The sequence below is a fragment of the Ornithodoros turicata genome, chromosome 6 (genome assembly GCF_037126465.1).
Source record: "Ornithodoros turicata isolate Travis chromosome 6, ASM3712646v1, whole genome shotgun sequence".
NCBI lineage: Eukaryota > Metazoa > Arthropoda > Arachnida > Ixodida > Argasidae > Ornithodoros > Ornithodoros turicata.
Window position 1 is genome coordinate 50131914 of NC_088206.1, and position 21824 is coordinate 50153737.

At 45.0% G+C, this 21824-nt stretch overlaps 2 protein-coding genes across 7 annotated transcripts in view; both read left to right on the forward strand.

Moving 5' to 3' along the window:
* The window catches only part of LOC135396653 (intermembrane lipid transfer protein VPS13B-like), a 107968-nt gene extending 100893 nt beyond the window's left edge, over positions 1 to 7075 (forward strand). For 2 of the 3 annotated variants that reach the window (XM_064627741.1, XM_064627743.1), the window contains 4 exons: positions 2989 to 3188; positions 3261 to 3401; positions 4300 to 4554; positions 6863 to 7075. In XM_064627741.1, coding sequence (XP_064483811.1) covers positions 2989 to 3188; positions 3261 to 3401; positions 4300 to 4518 — 560 coding nt within the window. In that variant the 3' untranslated portion in view covers positions 4519 to 4554; positions 6863 to 7075. Of the gene's footprint in view, positions 1 to 2988; positions 3189 to 3260; positions 3402 to 4299; positions 4559 to 6862 lie in introns of all 3 variants that reach the window. The other variant, XM_064627742.1, reaches the window with a different exon arrangement.
* A 3541-nt stretch (positions 7076 to 10616) lies between these two features.
* LOC135396654 (uncharacterized) overlaps positions 10617 to 21824 on the forward strand; it is a 29924-nt gene continuing 18716 nt past the window's right edge. For 3 of the 4 annotated variants that reach the window (XM_064627745.1, XM_064627747.1, XM_064627748.1), the window contains exons 1-5: positions 10617 to 10733; positions 17250 to 17376; positions 19628 to 19665; positions 19718 to 19790; positions 19895 to 19980. In XM_064627745.1, coding sequence (XP_064483815.1) covers positions 19718 to 19790; positions 19895 to 19980 — 159 coding nt within the window. In that variant the 5' untranslated portion in view covers positions 10617 to 10733; positions 17250 to 17376; positions 19628 to 19665. The remainder of the gene's footprint in view (positions 10734 to 17249; positions 17377 to 19627; positions 19666 to 19717; positions 19791 to 19894; positions 19981 to 21824) is intronic. The other variant, XM_064627746.1, reaches the window with a different exon arrangement.

A 21824-nucleotide genomic window follows, 5' to 3' on the forward strand; every position in this document is an offset into this window, starting at 1 on the left:
ACTGGGGAACGCATTATTGGGGAGAGGAAATGACATGTGGACTACTATAATCATAGGGCATGGTAAGTAGCTGCTCTCTTACTCCTTCTCGGGCGCTCCGAGTTTTGTGCTCCTGGAGCAGCTATTAAATGGCACTTGGACGCTTGAATACGCTCGCTGTGCTGCCATTTCTCCCTTTCTCTTTTATCTACTCTCTCTGCTCTGCTGACGCCCCACGTCCTGCATTCTCTTTCTTCGCTTTCGTGAAGAGAAGGCAAGAGGTCACGTGACAGAGCACGATGCCCCTTTTCGTGCACCCTCCAAAAGGTGCGCGAAGAGCGCGCTCGCGTACGAAAGTACAAGCGTAACCACTTAACAGTAGGAGTGCAAAACACTCGAGCCCTGGAGAAACCACTTAACGCGCACATTGCCACTGTCGTTCATCTGCTACCCAGGCTGTCGCTAAGCACGCGCTATCGCCTTCCATACCTCTTCGTTGTTGTTAACACAGCCCACCATACATTGCCGCGGTTTCGGCAAACCACGTGGTAACGAATAGTGCTAACTAGCGCCAAATCCCATAGTGTAGCGGCGATTGCCAGAACAACTACGCCGGGGCTGGGAGCTTTGTGGATGTCCAGGTCTCTAGTATGGTAGTAGGTCGTGGACTGAACGCTTGATTTAGAATGACGGCATCTTCAAGTTTCTCGGGATTTACGGAGATCATCGGGGTGCAACTATTGGGTTTAACCTGAAGCCTGGAAATTACATTTGGGGCGTGGAAACGGGGAAAAACAGGATGAAACCCGGAAACTTCTGGCCCTAGTGATAATGTCAACATCCAATGAATGGTTGCAAGTAAACTTATTAAATCCAGAGTTTTGACTGTTTCATGATGAGGTTGTCAGTCGGTCACCACAACATTTTCAGTAGGTAGCATCGATAGCAATGCCAAGAACAGCAGACGTAACTGACTTTCAGGGTGTAATCGGGTTAACTTGAAAATGGCTAATTTGGATTGGGGGGTAAATATAGGGTGTTTTTGGGTATTACCTGAAAAAGTAAGGCCTTATGTATAGGGCGCAGAGGCGCAAACTTTTGAAAAAAATTATTTGATTTTATAATCACGATTCTGCACGTTTATGTTGCTTGCCTCGTTGCAGCAAAAATCCGTGTCATAAGTTTTTCAAATACAGTGTACCATAAAGTTCGGTACAACTAAATATTTGATACAACAAAAGAAATTGCAATCCTCGTGTTCGTTATATCAAGGTTCAGTTTTATATGAACTTTTGTAAACTTGCCGGTCGGAATTGTCAGCGAAGTAGAACGGTACAAGAAGAATGCCACTGAACATACACATGTGTTGAAAGAGCAAAAACATTTTGTGTAGCTCTAGATAGAAGCAGCTTTGTATAACATTCTATGAAAACTTATCCAATGACACAATACCTGCTGTGCTATGTCCTCTTGATGGCTGTGTCACGGCTCCTCACCTGTTGAGATCAATGACCTCTTCAACTGCGTGCATCACTGTCGCTGTCTTCGATTGGGCTGCACTTTGGGAATCTTGCACTACATTCGACCATTCGATTGGAAAAGTGCCACGGGAGTGCAGCACGAATTCACGAAAATGCTGCACCTCCTCCGACGTCTGCGCAACATTTCGCGCACTGTGGGGCAGACGGCGTGAATAGGGTAGCTGTGGTTATTGGCAGGGCTGGTGAGAGAAATTACGGGCCCCTGGATGACTCCGGATGAGTTCTGCCCGGGCCCCCTTCCTAACGCCTCGTGGTGCTAGCAACCCTTGGACCTTGGGTCGGGCTCCATCCCTGGCTGCTCCACCCTTCTCGCCTGCCCTGGCTATTGGCGATAACTTCTCACCGATTTGAAGCATACCAGCAAACAGTTTCGTTAAGATAGGTCTACATTTGCTCCTCGAGACAATTAATACGACACCAGTTGCTCAAAACGTTGCGATGCAGTGTGGGCGTCTGTGACAAACGATCTGAAGCATACACTTTTCTATTCCACTTTGCTCCAGTGTACGTCTCACAAGGACAGCACCTGTCGTGCACTTTGTTTACACTTATTTACACTGCTCCTTGCACTTTTTGACGAATGGAAGAGAGCTAGTGTCGTGGTCACATAAGCCATCATTGTTCTCACCATGGGAACTGCGTTGTCCATTAGAATGTGCCCTGTCTACACTTAATTCATCGACGTGTGCTTGAGTGGCAGCGTGCAACTCTTTGCCAACTGACATTTTGGAAGGCACCGTACTTTGCAAAGAGGTTTCGTTCCGTTATGCCGGTCAAGTCTGCCAACACGTGCAACTTCATTTTGGCACATGTGCCTTTCCTCATCAAAACTCTTCCCGGAGCGACAGACAGCATCGTTGCACATCACAACTCTGAAAAAACTGAAAAAACTTGAGGGTGAGAGAATGATGCGAAAAATGCGGAGTGGACGTTCATTGGTCTTCTCAAACGACTTGTCGAATCTGTGGGGGATTATTTGAGGAGACCAATCCAAGGCTTCTCCGCCTTGTCGCCCTTGTTCAGAAGGCGAGGGAGAGGAAAAGCGTAAATTCTGGTTTCTTTATTGTAGTTATGAAAGACACAACCGATGAATCCTGTTCCTCTTGTGTTTTTAATGCTTGCCTGATCTGCCTGTTCACCGTGAAGTCTGCTGTGGCACCTGATAGGGGATTGGTGACATAACAAAATGTGAAAGTGGCTACGAATGTACGAAAATACTACTCGTAGTGCCTTATCAGTGACCGACTTTGCATGTTAAACTAGTCCTTGCTACATTAGCGGAAAAGCATAAATTGCGGGTTCTTTCGCTCATAAGCCATGAACGATGAATCCCGTTCTTTTTGTGTTGTTGTCAAGGTAACAGCATCTTTCATTGCATGATGAGAAATGTTTGTGCTTTAGTGCCCCTTTAACCCTGAGATCATCACAATTTTCTCTTATTATTTTTATATCTGTCTTTTTGCATTAGGCATTTTACGTGGTGCTGGATGGGGTATCTGCGCGCACCAACGCTACACAGCTGAAACCCATGCCTACAAAGACAGGAGTAACAGTGATGCCAAGCTACGCGCAAGACTAGGAAGCAGCCAACTGCTGCTCGCTGTCCAAGCCAGACACATTTTTGATGGCGAGAGGAGTCAAATTGTGATCCTTGTCCTGACAACAGAGGTATATATGTGCTGATACTAAGTGTGAAGCCTTCCTACGCATCACATGTGGTACTTTTGTATCTTCCTGCAGTGTCTTTCCATCTTCAGTGAAGAAGAAGACTCGTTAGAACGATCATTTTCTGTGGCAGAAGTAACATGTGTTGTGTCAGCTACAGACCCTTCTGTCCTCATTTTGGGCTTAGAGTCTCAGTCTGAAACATTAGAGGAAGAGGTAGGCAGCCATTTCCTTGATGTTAGTACTACTAGTTCTCATTGGTTATAATGAGTGCAGATTGGTATACTAACTGTGCGACGTGGATATTAAAACCATCCTTATTGGTTTTACTGCGACGAGGTATAACTGTAGGAGGGGGTTCGTTGCTTGAACTTCTGCTAGTGTTCTACAGATCTGAAGCCTACTTGCTTTTCACTACTGATTTAGGTTTGCAAAGGAAAAGCCATTATTGTGACACAACTTCTCTAATAATTTTATTTAATTGTTATTTTATGTGAACAGTTAGTTTTCTGCGGCTCGTGGAATAAAAAATTCAGTGAGAACATCTTACCTGTACCTTCAAGTTGTACCTCCAAAATAAAGTTCCAAATACCTGGCATCATTTGTACAACAAGTACAGTACAAAGTGCCATACTGAAAAGTAAAATTTCCACCTGTTTTTGCAGCTTACGTTCCATAGCCATAGAGTGTCATGTTGGCCTTCATTGACCTGTGATGTTGCTCTACCGTGTTGTCTTATTAGAATAATTTGCCGAAGAAGTTATAACTGAATGTGGAAGCTTTTGAAATGAAACTTGCCCTCGATTTCCAAAAAAACATAAAACACAAAGGTCAATATGCACCACTGGTTTGAATGAGCCTGGAAACTTTTGAGCAGGCACATGAAATTTATTATGTATTAATTTTATTTTGGCAACCATTGGTGCTGGAGCAACAGACGACTGGTTGGGCACCTGCTGTCCAGCACACATAAACACGTGACACATTTATATCCTTTGGAAGTGTTCAAATAGGAACAGTTTAAATAGTTAGAAGTGCTCAATTGTCTGCACACTGCATACCTTTTTACTGCACAACACCATTTTACTCAAACAGTTTCATTTTTTTACTCCAGCCTGCTACCCGAGCTCGAGTCCGTGTTGCCGAGTATGTAACCAAGGCATCCCAGTTTGCCTCCTACAATGCGCACGAGCATAGCTCCACTGTGAGCTCCGAGTCTTTCCTGGGAGTGACATATCGCTTCAGCATCGATCCAAAGCTGAGAACCCTGTTCCTTGCTCGGCTCAATGAAGCAAAACGAGTGGCACTTGGGAAAGGCTTTGGGTTCCTCTAGAGAACGTCATGCCCACACAGTTACTACACATTCGTGGTGAGTAAGTATCCACAATCAACACCCGTGGAGAAAAATTATGTTAAGTGCTTATGTCTGCACAGTGCCTTCCACACGCGAGTAGCAAAGCGAGCTTCTAAAGCATGCAGGCATTAGGTGAAGCCGACTTGCGGAATGGTGACGCGTAATGTTGCAAGAAGTTGTCCTGATATGTTCCCTCCACGTGTTCTGGTCGCTGTTTTCCCAAGCCAGTGCGACGTCACACAAGTTTATTGTTGCGAGAGGGGTAAAAAGGTCAAAATAGAGATAAGGTGATGAGGTTCTGGGCCGTATAATCCCTTTGGTCATACCTCTTCCACCACCACCAAAGGGAGAGTCATTGCTTGCATTGTGCAACATGGTATAAGGGAGTTGGTGGTGAGGATCTCCCTCCCTCCCTCAAAAGGTGGAGCAGCGTGACTGGCACGCTCTCGCATCGCGGGGGAACAACCTCTGTCACCTCCTGTGCTCAGTCGTATCATCCGTAAAGGCAAGATAATGAGTTCGTATCATCTGAACTGTAATACATGGGAAGAATATAGGCATTCCGGTCAGGACCGGAAGATAATTCGTATCATCCGTGATCGTATCATCGAGATTCTACTGTATTTTCATGATTTTGCTCTGGTTTTCATTTCTCAAAGTATCTCAAAATCAGATTTGTCAGAGTGACAAGGTGTCTAAGACACGTCACAGAAGATGTTCTGAAATTCAGAGGTGCTTAGATCTCTCAACAGAATAAATGGGCAATCGTCCTCATAGCAGAATAGCTTATCAATCCATTTTTACCTTTAATTCGATCACTTCATTAGCCAACATACCGCATAGGTTGCCTCGGCTTTTACCATAGTATAAGTACGTCCACTACAGAAGCCATATAGTAGGCTTATTTTCAACCACAGAGTGCAGGATACAGCTCCAGAGAAAAGGCCATGTGGTCTCGCGAAAGTGGCCCATTCCGCAAGTAACATAAGTAGGCACTTGTCAGTTCAAACTCCAGGGACCACATATTTTTGTTTGAATAGTTGTCTGTATTTCCAGAAATTTATCTAAATATTTGTTCAAAGACAAAATTATGGTTTGTTATTCAGGTATGTGGGTCTTCAAATGTGGGTCATCAATGTGTGGAAGGTTTCTGCTGGTAGGAACATTTGACGAGGGAAAGAAAAGTATGAACTAGGCAAAAGTGCTGTTTGAATTAAATGGCTTTTTGATGTACATTAAAAACATAGTGGGCTAAACAAAAATTTGAGATCTGTTTGAGTTGAGCGAAAGTATTAAATATCTGATTTTGATTTAATGAAAGTCGACGGTACATTGCTCGGCACGGTACGTGTGATGCTTCTTCGAATGTTGCACTAGAATGTGACTCGTATGTTACGCTATGATAAAAAACCAGTGACGACAGATCTGTGCACGGAAAATGAAATCCATCAGTCATTGAAATGCATGAGTGTGGTCACACGTGGTTGCAAACTTGAATGAGTCTTCGGAATTGAGTCTATGCTGTTGCATACTGGCAATGACAGCTTCTACAATGCTGAAAGGTGGTTCTGTTTTCTGCGGGATGTGGTAGTGGTGTTGTCAAGAAACATTGTCCCCAGCTTTCCGCACCTTTTCTTTTTATTGTATGCACTGAGAGGGGCTTGTAGCAGTGACACCCCAGCACCATCTTTTGTGTTTCGTTCTGCCCAGCGTTTCAATATATTCTCTAACATTGAATAAAGCTTCACAGAAAATTAATTTAAAAAAAAAGAATTTAAAGTGCAGAGTGTTAGCAATATGCCTGCATGATTTATGGGCAGGGATTTTCCCAGCACCCCTCCCACACCCCCAAATAAATCTTGCAACCCCCCCCCCCCCCCCCCCCCGGAAAAAATACTGGTCAAAAACGCCACAGAAGCTAGAGCAGTGCTGGGATGGTTATAATAGCGCCATTATATGATTATGAAGTCCATCTCTTGTATTGTACGTTCCACAATGCTATTTCAGACAAAAAATACTGTTTCTAGCGAGTCCATTCTTGAAAAAAATCGATATGTTATCTTCATTGGCAGATGGGACATTTCGTCATTACGACGTATCCATTTGTCATTTTGACATGAAACTCCTCATTACACACACCTCACAATCAGCGTGCATCGCGAAATAGCACACAATTTTTATTCTTCCTGCGTCGCATTGCGAGAGTATTCGAAATAATGAGTCTTGAGTACAGAATATACCTGCTTCCAGTAGTTTGTTGAAACAAATTCTGTTTTTTATCTGTACAGCTCGTATGAAAGTATTCAACTACTTGCTCTTGCAGGCATTGTCCTTCTCCGGGAATGAAGCATTGGTGATGGAACACTCTTACTCCAGGAATCTCTGGTGCTAGAGCTAGTCATGAAGCATGCTGTCAGCATGTTCCTGCATTTTGTACATTGTAATCGAGGCTGATATACTGTAAACATGATATTAGTATTGGGCATGATAATGAATATAATATTTTTATTACAATAAATATTTTTAATGCAACTTTCTTTATTCATATTGTTCTTCATTCCATATTCATATATGCCTTCCTCCAGAAATTCGGTGACGAGTGGATGAGTGAGTAGCAAAAAGAATTTGAGGGGATTCTTTCACCTTAGGGACCAAAGTACTCAGTGAAAGGATGGTTAAAGGGACTATCACATCCGTCGCGGTAGTTTCTGAAACTACAGTGCCATTTTACTCCTCGTTCATCACCGACGATAATGCCGAAAATTCGACATGAATTAGTGGAGTTGTTTCTGTGCAATTTGATATAGTAATGCATGGCAAGAGCAGACGAGAGATGTTGAGAGCATTCCGGAATGCCCTCTCTGTAAATGTCACTTGGACAAGGCTAAGGGAGTGGCAGAGAGACCTTAGCGTCCGAACGCCCGCGGGAGTGATGGCATCTGCACTGCAGGTCGCGGAGAAGTCTGAGATGGGCTCGTGGAATGCTGTTTCTGGTTGGTGTCCTACGTCTCTGTACAGCCAGGAGCGTAACACCGTGTTTCAAGGAACATGGTCACATCAGCACTCGCACTGGTAAGAGAGGGTCGGCGTATTTACCGAGGTAATTTCACTTAGTATATTAGGGTGCGAACGCGAAGCAGACGACCTCAGAGACAATCACCTGTGCTGCGCTCCCATTCGTGTACCCGTCTTACGTCATTCTGGCTTAGCTGCAGAGGGAGTGCGAATCTTTAAAACTTGTTTAAACCATGTCGAACATTACCGTATCTGTCTCATACACACCTATCCGGATGCGATAGTCCCTTTAAGTAAGCTGGTGATAAATATCCATGATAGTGAAACCCCGAGACGAGGGACAAAAAGGGATATACATTGTGCACGTGCATGTCCCTTCTGGACCCTTTAGAACAGGAGTCACTACCACCGGGATGACGTCATGAGAGCTGCGCTGTGCCATTTTCGCCCACCAAGAGTCTAATCTCTTTACTCTCGAGTCCAATAAAAACAACCTGTGTCTATTCACAAGTTCGTTTCTACTTTGCCACCTTCAAGTCATGATTCCGTGACACTGTCATGTCCAAACAATATTCATAACGCACTCTGCTTGGCCCCCTCTTGTATCTAGGCCTCCATGGAAAAGCCTGCCCCTCCCCTAGAACACAAGCCTTCATAAGCGAAGATATTCCAAAAGCCGGGCATCATAACCGGAGAATAAAAAATTGTCACCGACTTAATGCAACAGGAAATAACAATTTATTTAGACGTTTCGTCTCCTATATGGGAGACATCATCAGTGCAAAACGTCGATATCTTCCATTTGGTCCTAAACAGTGTTGAACCTTCTATTCAGGTTATGTACAAAATTGAGAACAACAACGTGCTACCTTTTTTGGACGTAAATGTGCATCACGACCAAGCAGGACAAATCAAAACAAAGGTCTACCGTAAAGCTTGTGACACCGGCAACTTCCTGGACTTTAATTCTCACCACCCTATCGAACACAAGTGAGCCGTCATCAGAACTTTGTTGGATCATGCTGAGCGCCTCGCTTCCGACTGTCAACTTCAATATTCAGAGGATGCCACCATTAATGAACTGCTTTGGAAACCGGGTTATCCCCAGAAGTTTATCGATGACACACGCAGGCGTAGAGAAGACAGGCAGCCAAAAGAACTTTCCACACATAATGGGACTGTCTCAATTCCTTACGTCAAAGGGGTTTCGGAGCGTATTCGGCGCACTCTACTGCCCTTGGGGATAAGGACTTGCTTCAAACCCCACATGAAACTTCGGCACATCATCTCAAGGCCCAAAGATCTCACCCCACCCGGAAGCGAAAGTGGTGTCGTCTATAGGCTAAGTTGTTTGGAATGTGATGCCACGTACGTAGGTGAGACAGGCAGGAAACGGGACACCCGAATTAAAGAACACAGACGAGACGTTGCAAAGGCGACCAACGCAACTAGGTCAAAGACTGAGCTCGTGGGCCACTGCTGGAGAACGTGACACATGTTCGACTACAAGGGCGCCGTCATCTTGGCGCGCGAACAGCGGTGGGGACCGAGAAAATCCCTCGAATCGTGGCACATCCAAAGGGAGCCAACAGCATGCAATAACAACCGTGGCCCTCTGTACTGTACTCTGGTCTCGGTAAACCCTTATATAGCAAGACTGGTTTTGGTGCTCCTCATTCTTGTCCCTAGCCTTGCACTGATGATGTCTCCCGCATAGGAGACGAAACGTCTAAATAAATTGTTATTTCCTGTTGTGTTAAGTCGGTGACAATTTTTTAGTCACAAGCCTTCATGTTAGGTATAATGTCAACCTCCGCCTTATCTGAATCTGAGGTGTCAGTGAGCCACAGTTCTATTCTTCTCACCTGTGGGCAGAAAAAAATACACAAAATGACAGCTCATGCAAATCATGCATGACGAAAGCAGTCAATGGACATTTATTAAGGAATCTCTCTCACTGGACTGTGAACTAGTAGGGGAAGAAACGTTATCGATATGCTCCTCGTACCCTTTAAAAAGAAGGTGTTGTCGTGTAAGAGATTGGCTTCGCAGTCAGCATTGCCGGAGGGACATCTGCGTTGCAGTGCTGAAAACATCGTGCATTTCCGTAAACATGATGTGATGACACTGTTTCCAACATGGCCTCCTAGCCCTGGTGTACTCCTGGCCACTAAAAACGTTTGGTAATTTTATGTTCTACCCGCTTCAACATTTAATAAGAAAGCCTCGGGTGCCATTTCCTCTGTATTGCGCCCTTCTACTGGTAACTGAAAATAAATTTAAAAAATGCCCTGGCCATGTTCCACTCGCATCATTTCTTGCAACCTACTAATACTACCCAAATTTCTAATAGCAATTTTCTAGCAAATTTCTAATAACAGTTTCTTTTCTTCTTCTTTCTTTTTTTCTTCACATTATCGTAGTCATGATTTCGCTGTGGCATGGTACCTGTTTCAGAGGTCGATCACGCTCTGAAAAGAAAAAAATTAGAAAAGACACAAAAACGTGCTGGTGTACTGTGGAGAGAGGAAAATGCTTGCGTTTGAGGAACATGAACACAAAACGAAGAAGACAACTACAACACTAGAAACCAGCAGTGAAGCTATCCTGCAGTAAGTACAGTCGGAAGAACAGGAAACAGGAGGGGGAAGGGGAAGGAGAGCGGTAACATCGCTGTCTCGGCAAAAGCCAGAAATTTGAACAACCTTGATTTCCAAGTGGTCCTCTGAAGTGGACATATTTTCATAAACAACTTGCAAGTGGTTCCATTTGAAAAAAAAAAAAAAAAATAATCTTGCGGGTTGTAGCAGCTGAGAGGTTTGAAATTATGTTACGTTAGGTATGCAGTGCTCTCCGTGTTCCCTCACCCTCTTGTTTGTCCTTGTCCTGTATTTTTTCCTATCTCTATGTTTGCGCGTTTCTTTGTCCGTCTCCTCAACACTCCAAACGTCCAAATTCAACTTTCGCGCGCGGTTCGCCGCTCCTCCCGTGCGCCGCTTTGCGCTCCTTGCGCTCCCAGCGTGGAGATCACGTGCCGCGTGACGCATGCGCAGAGAAGGTATTCAAAAAAGCTGGTCATATTTCGCCTCTTTTGTGTGGTTCTGTGTAAGTTGCATGAAAACGGTGGAAAAGCACTTGAAAGACACCGTGTGTGTTGCTTCGGCAGCCGCAGACACCATGTAAGTGCACCAAAGGCACACAAGCGACAGCTTACTTTCGATACCACGTCGACCATGACACTATGCGGTTTGCTTTCGGACCGCGCTGATTGGATTTACTGCATCAAGCGTTTCATTTATTAATCTGTGGACAACAAGGACTTGGGCTCGCATCATAATATTAGTGCTGTCGAGGGGAGACATGACGCTGGACGATATTCAGAACTCGTGAGAAGCGACGAACAGAACAATTATAGGGCGCACAGGCGACGCACTTTCAACCGTTTAGTACAGAAATGAAACTAAAACGAAGTACAAACATGAAACTCCATCAGAAGAAACCTGTTTTTGCACCCCCCCCCCCGCCCCTGTTCTTCCTACCTATTATCATAAACCATTGCGAGTAGAATCAAATCTTGTTTTTCTTTTTCTTTTTTTGTCAACTTAGAGTAGGGGAGCTAACACATTAGTCTTTCTTCTTATCAGTGCATGAAGAGGTAGAATCGGATGGCTTGTGCTAGGCTTGTCTATCATGGAGTCTTTCTTCTTCCCTATATTAACGGTTTGTATACTACTTGTCGAAGTGTATATATACCCGTAGATCTGTAGTACAAGATAATCAAACCCGGGTTACACACACATGCATTAGTATGCGCTGCCAACTGAGATCCTATTATGTCTCCCAGAAAGTACCTTATTATATTATTTATAGATAGATTATTATTATATATAGATTATTTAGACATCTTCCAGTCTCACTTCGTCCCAGCCTGCGAACATTTGTGCACACCGGTATGTCTCCAGAGGCTCTCTTGCAATCCTTTCGTTGTGCCATTCAGGACGCGGTGGTCCTGTCTAAAAGGGTAACAGGTCACATCGGTCATTCTCCAACAATTAACCACCTTAGGGCATTACGTCGCAGAGCAGAAAGAACGGCTCATCGAACAGGGCAACTTCCTGACAATGTAGCCTACCGACGGACGAAAGCTAAAGTAACATGAGAACTTAAGAAAGAAGACCGGAAGCGTTGGCGTAAGTTTTGTCAACACCTTTCACCGTTTGACCCGGCCACAAAGATCTGGAGGGCAATTCTGGAGTGGCTCTGAAGGATGCGCCCCCACATAAGAATCCTCTCGCGGCCTTGACTATTGTTAAGGGTGTAGACAAAAACACGCTAGCGACAGATTTCTGCGTCGTACTAACGACACTGGCGGCTGCCTAGACGACTGCTGTACACAGCAGTTTTGTCCATATCTTGACGGCCAAAACTCATCACGACTGGCCCCATCCACCGGAGGTTATGGACTGCGACTTCACTCTAATCGAGCTAAAGACTGGGAAAACTGATGAAAAGAATGGTCTTGCATCGTCTCGACTGGTGGCTCGAAAAGCAAGGTGCATTCCCTCACAAAATGGCAGGCTTTCGTCGCCACCGAAGCTACATGGATCCAGTTCTCGACCTCGTTTCTACAATCCAACATGCTCGTGCACATCAGCGGAGCGTTATATCAGTTTTCCTAGACATCAAGCGCGCCTATGATACCGAGTCTCACATTTGTGTGCTGCACGCCTTGCACTTTTTTGGAGTATCTGGTCGACTCTTCAGCTGGCTCCAAGATTTTCTTACTGACCTAACTGGCGCTGTCCGCACATCCGACGGCCAAAGCCCTCAGCATCCTGTTCATTAAGGCGTACTCCAAGGAAGCATTCTGAGTACTACACTCTTTAATGTGGTAATGGCGGGCCTAACCGATAATTCCTCGCGTGCCGATGATGTTGCCCTTTGGACAGTAGGCAAGTAGGCGTTTTTTTATGCGAGCCTGGGCCGGGTTCGGGTTTCAGCCACCGGGTACGGGCTTGACAACGCCAACCGTGGTGGGGCATGTACGCGAACATATTTGGCGAGACTGGACAGCTGAATTTTAATGTCACTTTTTTTTTCATTGGGTATGGTGTATCATGGTATTGTCATCTGAGAACTATCACTTTTTTATACGTGATCATGCTTATTTCCTGTAATGGGTCTGGATTTCACACGTACACTCACACACATTTGGGGACGTTGGGTGTGGTGGGCGCGCTGAGCAGGTTCGGCGCGAGGGTCAGTTAAGTTAGGTGTTCTGACATATTTCGTTCGTGTGAGAGTTCGAGAAGGGGGAATAACACCGGTGCACGTGCAATAGAGCGGAAATGAGTCTCTCTTGATCCGCAAGGTACATACGAGTACATGTCGCCCACACGCCACTGCACGCTGCCTTCCCAAGCAAGCAAGCAAGCACCAAGCACACAGCGGGTTGCCGGCAGAGAAACACAGCCTGTAAAACACAGAGCGTACCTCCTCACTCCCCACCAATTAGCTGCGTCCTTTTCCTCGCTGTGCTGTGCTCTTTCAGTACGCGGATTTGAAGGGAGACCATAGCAGAGACCAGAACATAGCGCACGTCAAAAGAACCCCAGGTGGTCCAAATTATCCGCATTCCTACCCTGTGGCATGTGCAACATGTCACCACACTGCGCAGACAAACCTTACGTGTAACATCACAGTACCATTTGTGCTCTTAAGTAAATCGAAATACGCCTCCGACCCTCGAGAACAGATAGAGCAGAGGCGGGCTGGGACCGGGCCTTAGCACGGAAACAGTCGGGTACGGGCTGGGCCCGGGCCGGCGAAGTCGGGCTCGGGCCGGGCCCAGGCTGGAAATCTATAGAAAACGTCGGGCCCGGCCCGGGTGCGGGCCGTAGCAGCCGGGCCTGGGCCGGGCACGGGCCTGAAAATTAGTCCCGTGCAGTGCTCTAGTAGACGTCCTCCAGGGAAAGTTTCATATGTCTTCGTAAGTAGGTATACGATCTGGCTGCCAAGAGGCACACCATCTGCTCCATTCTTGCTAATGTCAGTCTTCATAGGATCAATCCTGGATCCACTGATCAGGATAGTCGACGAAGCACCTCACTGTATAACGGTAGTGCTCAGATATGCTACAGTTCCGTAAGCTATGGGACTTGCATCTGCAAAGACATGGAGTATGTGGGCGCACCCTCCTTCTTCACTACTCAAGCAAATGTAGCGAGGCACTTGAATCGTCTGCAGCTGTTTTAACTCTGAGTACCATTGCTTCCAATTCCTGTCAATTTCATCAGGTAGGGTCCCATCCCAACCAACCTTCAGTACCCAGAGCGTCTGAAATAGCGCTTTTGCATGCACGAGGTATGGAGCTACCCGTCCCAGTGGATCGTAGACACTTGCCGTAACTCTCAGCATTGTCCTCTTCGTGTATACTGTGCCAATGCTATTACCGACTCCCAGTGATGGCCACTAACTACTTCTACAGTAGTTTAACTATAACTACTAACTACTTTGCGATGGAGTAGTTTAACTAGTAGTTCAACTACTTTTCAGGGGAGTAGTTAAAACTACTTCTGTAACTACTGCAATGTGTTTTAACTACATCTGTAACTACTTAACGTTGTCCATCAACACCAATCCCTTGTACTGTTCTTGGACACCTAAATATGAATCACAAGCAGTGATAATGATATTTAAAATATACTCTTGTGCCTACGTCGCTCAATTCACATACTGTCGTAAAATCCCCCGCCTGTCTCTTGTATGTTATACGCTGACAAAGGAGCTTGCTGCAGAAATATTTTCTATGGAGTGAAAGCTTCCGCTATAAAGGTACGTACAACTACAATGGACCATGTACGAGATTTACACTCAGGCTCCTTTGTCACAGATCAGTGCTTCTATAAAGATATAAACTAAGTTGCAGAATTATTTCACAGCAAATGAGGTTTCACTAGACAAGCATTAAGAGTGAAGATTTAGTACACATGCACGGCACAATTGCTATGCACCTCCGTTCTCATCAAACAAGCAGGTCAAGGTAAAAGTCGGAAGCACAATCGTGCCATAAAGCTTACGGCAAAATTGCAAGTAGTTGGCGCCTGCAGTAAGCTAACTACTGTAGTTAACTACCGTAATTTCACCCGTATAAGCCGCAGGACGCGTTTTTAGGAACGTTTTGAAAATTTTCTGGCAGATAAGCCGCGGGCAATACAAGACGACTGATTTGTGTGACAAAGGAGACCATAGTGAAGACCATAAACACTGTGGTCCATACTCCTGGGTCGGCATAGTGTACAATAAAGGAGGTCAGTTCTAGAGTGTCTACGAAGATCGGATTGTGCCCTTGTTGGGCGCTTTTCATGTATTGATGGGTCAGTGGTCTTCCAGAAGACGTGAATCACTGTCACCACTTTCGTTAAAGCTGCTTGAGGGAATGCACCAGGAAGATCAATCTACTCAAATATGGACCCGTCCCTGTTAGGCACTGTTCGTGCATCGGCGGGGCAGTGCTGTTCCAGAGACACTGTTGACGCTTCGTTAAAATCGGTGTATGGGGAAAATACCAGGGAAAAAATAGTCATCAGATATAAGCCGCACCGGTGGATAAGCTGCAGAGCGCCCGTGAGAAAAAAAAAAGCGCATATTTACGCACTAATTCGCGCTAATACGCGTGAAATTACAGTACTCGAAGTAGTAGTTTAACTAGTAGTTGCCACTACATTTCTGCAAGTACAGTCAAACTCCTTTACAACGAAACTCAGGGGACAGCAAAAAAAATTCGCAGTAAAGGTATTTTCGTTAAAAAGGATATCTATTATTGAACCTATAGGCTCCAACGGGACCGCAAAAAAAAATTTGCTGTAGTGGTATTTTCGTTCAAAAGGTGTTCGCTATAAAGGAGTTTGACTGTAGTTGATAACTACTTTTTAACTACAATCAGGTAGTTTAACTACATATAGTTAGCTACTGGCCATAGACAGTGAAAGGCAGTTTCTCATTGAACGGGTCCCATACTATCCCTAGAACCTCAGTATTCCTGTGGCGTGCCCAAGATGCTTCGTTTCTACTGCATCTGCTTCAAAACGTTGTCGGAGGGTGATGCTGTTGGAGGCCCATTTCATTGACACCTCCAACAGAACGTTATTGGCATCCTCGTAGAACTCCAACGCCCTTTCTTCACTGTCGGCTCCTGTCATCCACATACAGACTTTCTTGAAGCAGTTTCGCTGATGACATGTACTTCCCTTTCGTGTTCTGTAGATGGTGTCATAACGTTGCCGCCAGTAAGAAGGAACTTGATGTCGTTCCAAACAGAACTCTACTTATTCTGAACGTCACTACGCTTGGCATGTTCTTTTCATCCATAGGCATGCTATCGTACCACAAGAACCGTAGTGCATATCTGTCGCGTTCTCTTACTGCAATCCGGAGAAAGGCTTTTTCCATGTCGTCCACAAGCACAACTCGATGACTTCTGAAGTGTAACAAAAGCCCAACGCGATATGCTGTTAAGTTGGGATAGCTTTCAAGGTTATCATTGAGCGAAAAATACCCAGGGGCATGTGATGATGCGTAAAACACTGCCCTGAGCTTGGCCGTGCTGCTTGACTTGCGAATTACAGCCTGGTGGGGCATATAATAGGTGAAGCTTTCCACCTCCATCTTGTCGTCCACCAGGTTGGCCATCCCCTTGACGAAATACTCTTGTATAGTTGCTTCCAACCAATGTGGAGTTTTCTGGAGCCTACTCATGAGCTGTTGAAGCCTTTTCATGGCCACATCTTTGTTGTTTGTGAGGTTAATGTACGACTTCCAAGACAGGACCACCTTGTACCGGCTGTTACTTCGCCGTTCAGTCTGTTAGAAGAAGTCTACCGCCGGATCTTTTTCAGTGCAGTCCGAATCTCCATCATCCTTGTGGACTGGCTTCTTCCGACCCAGATGTGATATTCCGTTCTATGTTCACCATAGCCTGAGTTGCTTATGCGCCATTAAAATTGAATCATCATCATCATCATCATCATCATCCTTGTTCACCAACCATTTGTGAAAGTCGAGGAGAGGGTCCCTTGGAAGCGCCCGCTGCACGACTGGAAACAGTAAGCTGCTAAATGTTTCTTGCTTACTTCTGAATGTTTCAAGGCCTCTGACGTGCGCCATCACATTGTCACACAGGTGCCGAAGGCTCTTGATGTCAGCAGAGGCGTGCACCAGGTGCAAATCAATAAGCTGCCTCATATGAGACTGCATGAGCAATTCTTCGTCACCGAAGCGCCGTTTTAGGAGCGTCCTTGTAGCGTTTGGAAGTTGGAGGCAGGCACCTTATGACTGCTGCTGCGTCGGCAGTTAGGCACCCTCTCCGACAATTGAACTTGTCGACTTGCGATAGGTCGCCGTTGTTATGTACCACACCCTCGAATTGCTCCCAGAACTGCTGCCAAGCTGCCAAGCAGTTCTATTGCAGTTGAACTTGATCAGTTCAAGCTTGGGCACTCTCACCTTTGTTCAGGGGCATGAAGACGTCGATCCCATGGGTGTGTGGTGGGTGGGTAGGGGGGTTCTCTGTCAGCTGCTATTCTACTTCATCATCAACGCCGTTCAGCTGAATTTTTAGGGCCGTAGGGAAAGAAAAAAAGAAAACAAGCATTTGTTGTCTTTTTGAGTTAATAGAACATTTTTTTGATGCGCAGGAAAGCCAGCCTCAAATATTGAGCAGGTCAGGAATGTGAGAAACTCTTGCCCCGCACTCGACTTAACTGCCTGCTTCTACCTGTTTCACTGGTGTCTCCTGCCAACTGATCCAGGGACATACTAGAGGTACTGTACAAACAGTAATTTTTGCGAGGACCTATTTTTCGCGAAATTCATGAACGCCCTTTTTTTCGCGAATTTAAAGTCCCGCAAAATATTCGAACCAATGGCAGAAAAATATGTGAACGAAATATGTAAGAAATTTGACCTGGGACGCTGAGGCAACTCATGTACACAGGGTTTCTTACGCTATTACACTGCATTGCCTCGTAAAATGTTTAGTTCACCGCTGCAACTGGAGACAGTAGTCCAGCCTTCACGTACGAATCTCGCGTGGATGTAGGCGTCCCGTGATTCCAGTTCCTTGTAAGCCTGGATCATCCAGCAAGCGTGTATGCACTCTGCCACGCCTTTGTAAAAGTTGCCGCATCACTATTGAGTGCCAACCGCACCTTCTCGATGTGATGACAAGAATGGCGGGAGACAGGGCAATTCGGCAATGACACAGATACAAGCCCTTTCAGTGAGAAGTGCTCAAAAGGAAGACAAATTGAACAAGTTACCCAGTTCATGATACCTTTTATTACCTTCTTCCAGGAAGTTCAGGGTGGAGGGCCCCTAAGATGCAAGATCGACGCACCGCGGTACCGCGAATTTAATGTTCAGTGAATAATTGCCTGATTCTGGCTTCTCACAAATTCGTGAATTTGAGCCTGCGAATTTAACCACTTATACAGTATATTCCCTGTAAACTAAAAACGTCTAATGGACATCCAGAGGATGGTACAGAGTGGACATTTGGGATGTCTAGTAGATATCCAGATACGTCCATGTTACATTCCATAGATGTTCTGTATAAATGCATGTCCTCTGGAGGTACCTGCTGGACATTTGTCACATCCAATGGACATGTTTGTGACGCATTGCAATGTCTAATATACATCCTATCGACGTTCCTACCGGATTAACATACGACAGTATACAGACTGGATTGCAAATCTACTTTTTCACCTATTTTGTGTGCATGAACAGTGCAAATGCCGTAGCCGTGGCGTACCCCACCGACACGGCTTGGGCATTTCTCAGTAGCCTCTATTGACGTACTGGATGGAGCATATACTAAATACCAATAGTTGCGGGATGTTACTTAAGTGTAGTGGGGGCCGAAAACGTTTGTAACGGTGACGAGGATATGTTTCTGCAATTAATATGTACGTCTTCAATGAGTCAAACTGCCCTCTAACATTTCTGATATTCCTTCCTGGAAAATATTGTGTTTGTAATTCAGGCTATTGTCTATGATGAGGTTACCTACTGAGTGGGGCAGTCAAACTGACAGGTTTCCTGTGTTGGTGGAATAGTGCTACGTAGATACTTTGCAGAGAGCAGGACGCGAACAAATGGAAAAACTTGCCATTACTTGTTCTCCAATTTCTCACGTTCTCGCAAGATAGATTCGCTTTCTTCTAGCACTATACGTAAAAATTACTATGAATTTATAGTTGAAACAATGTTTCGTAAAGGTACGTCTATATTATCGTATGTTAATCCGGTAGGAACATCGATTGGACGTATATTAGACGTCGCAATGCCTCACAAACACGTCCACTGGACGTGACAAATGTCCAGCAGGTACATCCAGAGGACATGCATTTATACAGTTATGGACGAGCTTCCTACGATCCATGGAACATCCATGGAATGGAATGTGGACATATCTGGATATCTACTAGACATCCCAAATGTCTTAGATGTTTGGATGTTTCTGGTATGTCCAGTAGACATTTGTGGTTTACTGGGTTCTTTCATGTTCTATGGTAATAGCATACTGGATTCAATGTATACCCATACAACACTTGTAGTTTACATTCTGTTGCATGTAGTAGACGCATAACAGAGCTAGCCTGACTTTTGGAAACTTTTTATTCAGACACAGTTTCACGCCTTTTGAGCGCTGTTCTGCAGTGCATCAATACCACCACGTCTGGACCATGCACTTCATGTCTGTTCCTATGGGGATCGCCTGGATAGTGTCCTCATCAACAGCCATATTTTTTCTAGATGTGTAGTTTGTCGTTAGAGTCAGCATTTTTCAAAATGTCAGAGCAAGCATCTGTTTCAGGGGTGTTGTAAGCATTTTACGTGCTGTGTATTGACATCCCTGCTGCGACACAAAAATTGGTCATGTGCAGAACTTCTGTGAAAATGTGCATGTGTATTATTGTTATGAGATTGCGTTTTTCATAGCCTGTAAGGAGCGTTAGCATGTATAGAAAATCCAGGGCTCCTGCTGCAAAATGCACTTTTGCACTTCCAGGGTGTGCTTTCAAGTTATGAACAAGAAGCATTGCACTGGTGAGATATATACATCAGTAGTAACCATGTAGGGCAATCCTTCATATTGTAGATGCCTGCAAAACGGAAGATAATGCACAGATGGAGTCAGAACAAAGATCCTCTGCTGAAGCCATTTGAGCATGGTATGTCGGAAATGAAACTTGAACGTACCATTTCACATGTCCATTTATGGGGCGACATCATGAGGAGATTTCACCATAGCAAGAGGTCTGTTTCTGTTTGCTAGGTTTCAAAAGAGAAATTGTGCTAAGAAGTGACAGTGCTACAAGGGGACGTGATGTGTATTATATCAGCCCGAAGGGCAAGAAACTGGTATGTTGCTATTTTATTTTTACTTTTTTCTGTGCCACTCTTTAGTGGACAATGAAAGTTGTAGATGCACACAGCGTGCCAAAGTGACTTATCTAAATGTTGCACAGAACTAGAAGCTACTGGACATTCACAATAAACTATAAGGCTTGACTAAATGTGGAGCGGGAATGTGCACTAGCCTACTGTTTTCAATTCCTAATCAAACTAAGGTGTAGAGAGCCTACCGTTCAGAAGCATTGTTATCTGAACACAGGATCAAGGCAACAAGGGGATGCCGAAAAGAGTGGTACGGTGTATATAGCTGCTAAGTACAGAGATGAAACTGACATCCGTAGTATGTGTTCTGTGGTTCTGAAAAAAAAAAAGTCATTTTGAAGAAAAAGTGATTTTTTTTTAATTTTCTTGCACGCTCACGAACCCTCATTTCTGATCCTCCTACTTCCTCATTTTCTGTGGGTCCAGAGGAGTATTGTCCTAAAGTTTTTTTAGTTTACCTCAATAACACCCAGGTGCATCGGTAACGCTTCACGTCACCCAGAGCTATGCCTGGTTTTTGACGGAGTTGAACATGTTACAGAACTAAATACAGTAACTTGTTACTGAAAAGCTAAAAGTTCTGCATTCTAGTTACTCGTTAGTAACGAGTTACTTTGCCATTAGGGAGAATACTTCACAGTGCGAGGTTACAAAATCAGCATATTTTTATTTTCAATTACATTAGCATTGAGTTGGCAAATATTTTGATCTAGATGTTAGTTTTTAATTGCAGTCTCAACAGAAACTGCACGTGTGTGAAAAGCTTTGAAGGTGATCTTTAAGGAGCGTGGAAGTGACCCCCAAAATGTTTTTTATTTCTCGCTGCGACATCTTCTGCAACGAATAAAATGAGCCCCTGCGAAAGAACGGTGAGCGCAGGTGACCTATAACTTTAAAAAAACCTCTCCACATGCAAAGAGCGCATCTTTGGAAATGTTTCAAGGAAATGTTTCCAGTAGTTCATTTTACAGCATTAGCTGTTAAAGGAATGTTATTGGGAAATCGCTGTGGTTGTATCACAAAACTGTCCGCCTATTCTCTCTTCTCTTCCCTGCCTCCTTCTGTCTTCTTCGTATGTCTGTTGACTGTCAGTTTCAGCGATGCAAAACAAGTTACAGTCGACCCCCGTTTATCCGGACGGTGCCGTTCCCGGCGAAATCGTCCGGATACCGGGGCATCCGGATAAGTGAAACGAATGAATAGAAACGTCCTACAGAGCAAGGTTTAATTAAAACACAGAAATCTCGTCAATGACAGTGGTTACATAGTAGTGTAGGCACTCGATTCCTGCAAACTTTTGCTAATTGCATAGAGTTGAGCCACGCTGTTGCGCTGCTCGAAGAATGTCAGTGCGGACGCAAAGTGTCAATGTCGGAGCCTTGTTTCTCACTGGCGTCATCGGCACCATCTTGCTGCACACGCGTCATCATCCTTATCAACGTCAACGTAGTCAGAAACCGCAGCATCATCTACGGCAGTCGCAGTGAGCCTCTGCATCAGGGATCGCAGCAGGCCCTCGGGTTGGAGTTTTCCCCTTTAGAACCGGACAGTTGCTAGAGATATTTCCAAATGACTTGACTGGTCAACGTGACCCAACGCACACAAATAGAAAAGGGGGTCATCGTGCAGGGTTGTCTCCCCTACGGAGGAATGTAGGTCCCTGACGTGTGACGAGAATAACCCCAACACAGCGAAAAGCGGGGTCAGCGTCTCCTCTTACTCACGGTAGTCCGGATAACTGAAGCTGGATTACAAGAATTTTCGACTTTCGTTCCCTGGAATTCTTGTCCGAGTCTGGAAGCTGAAGT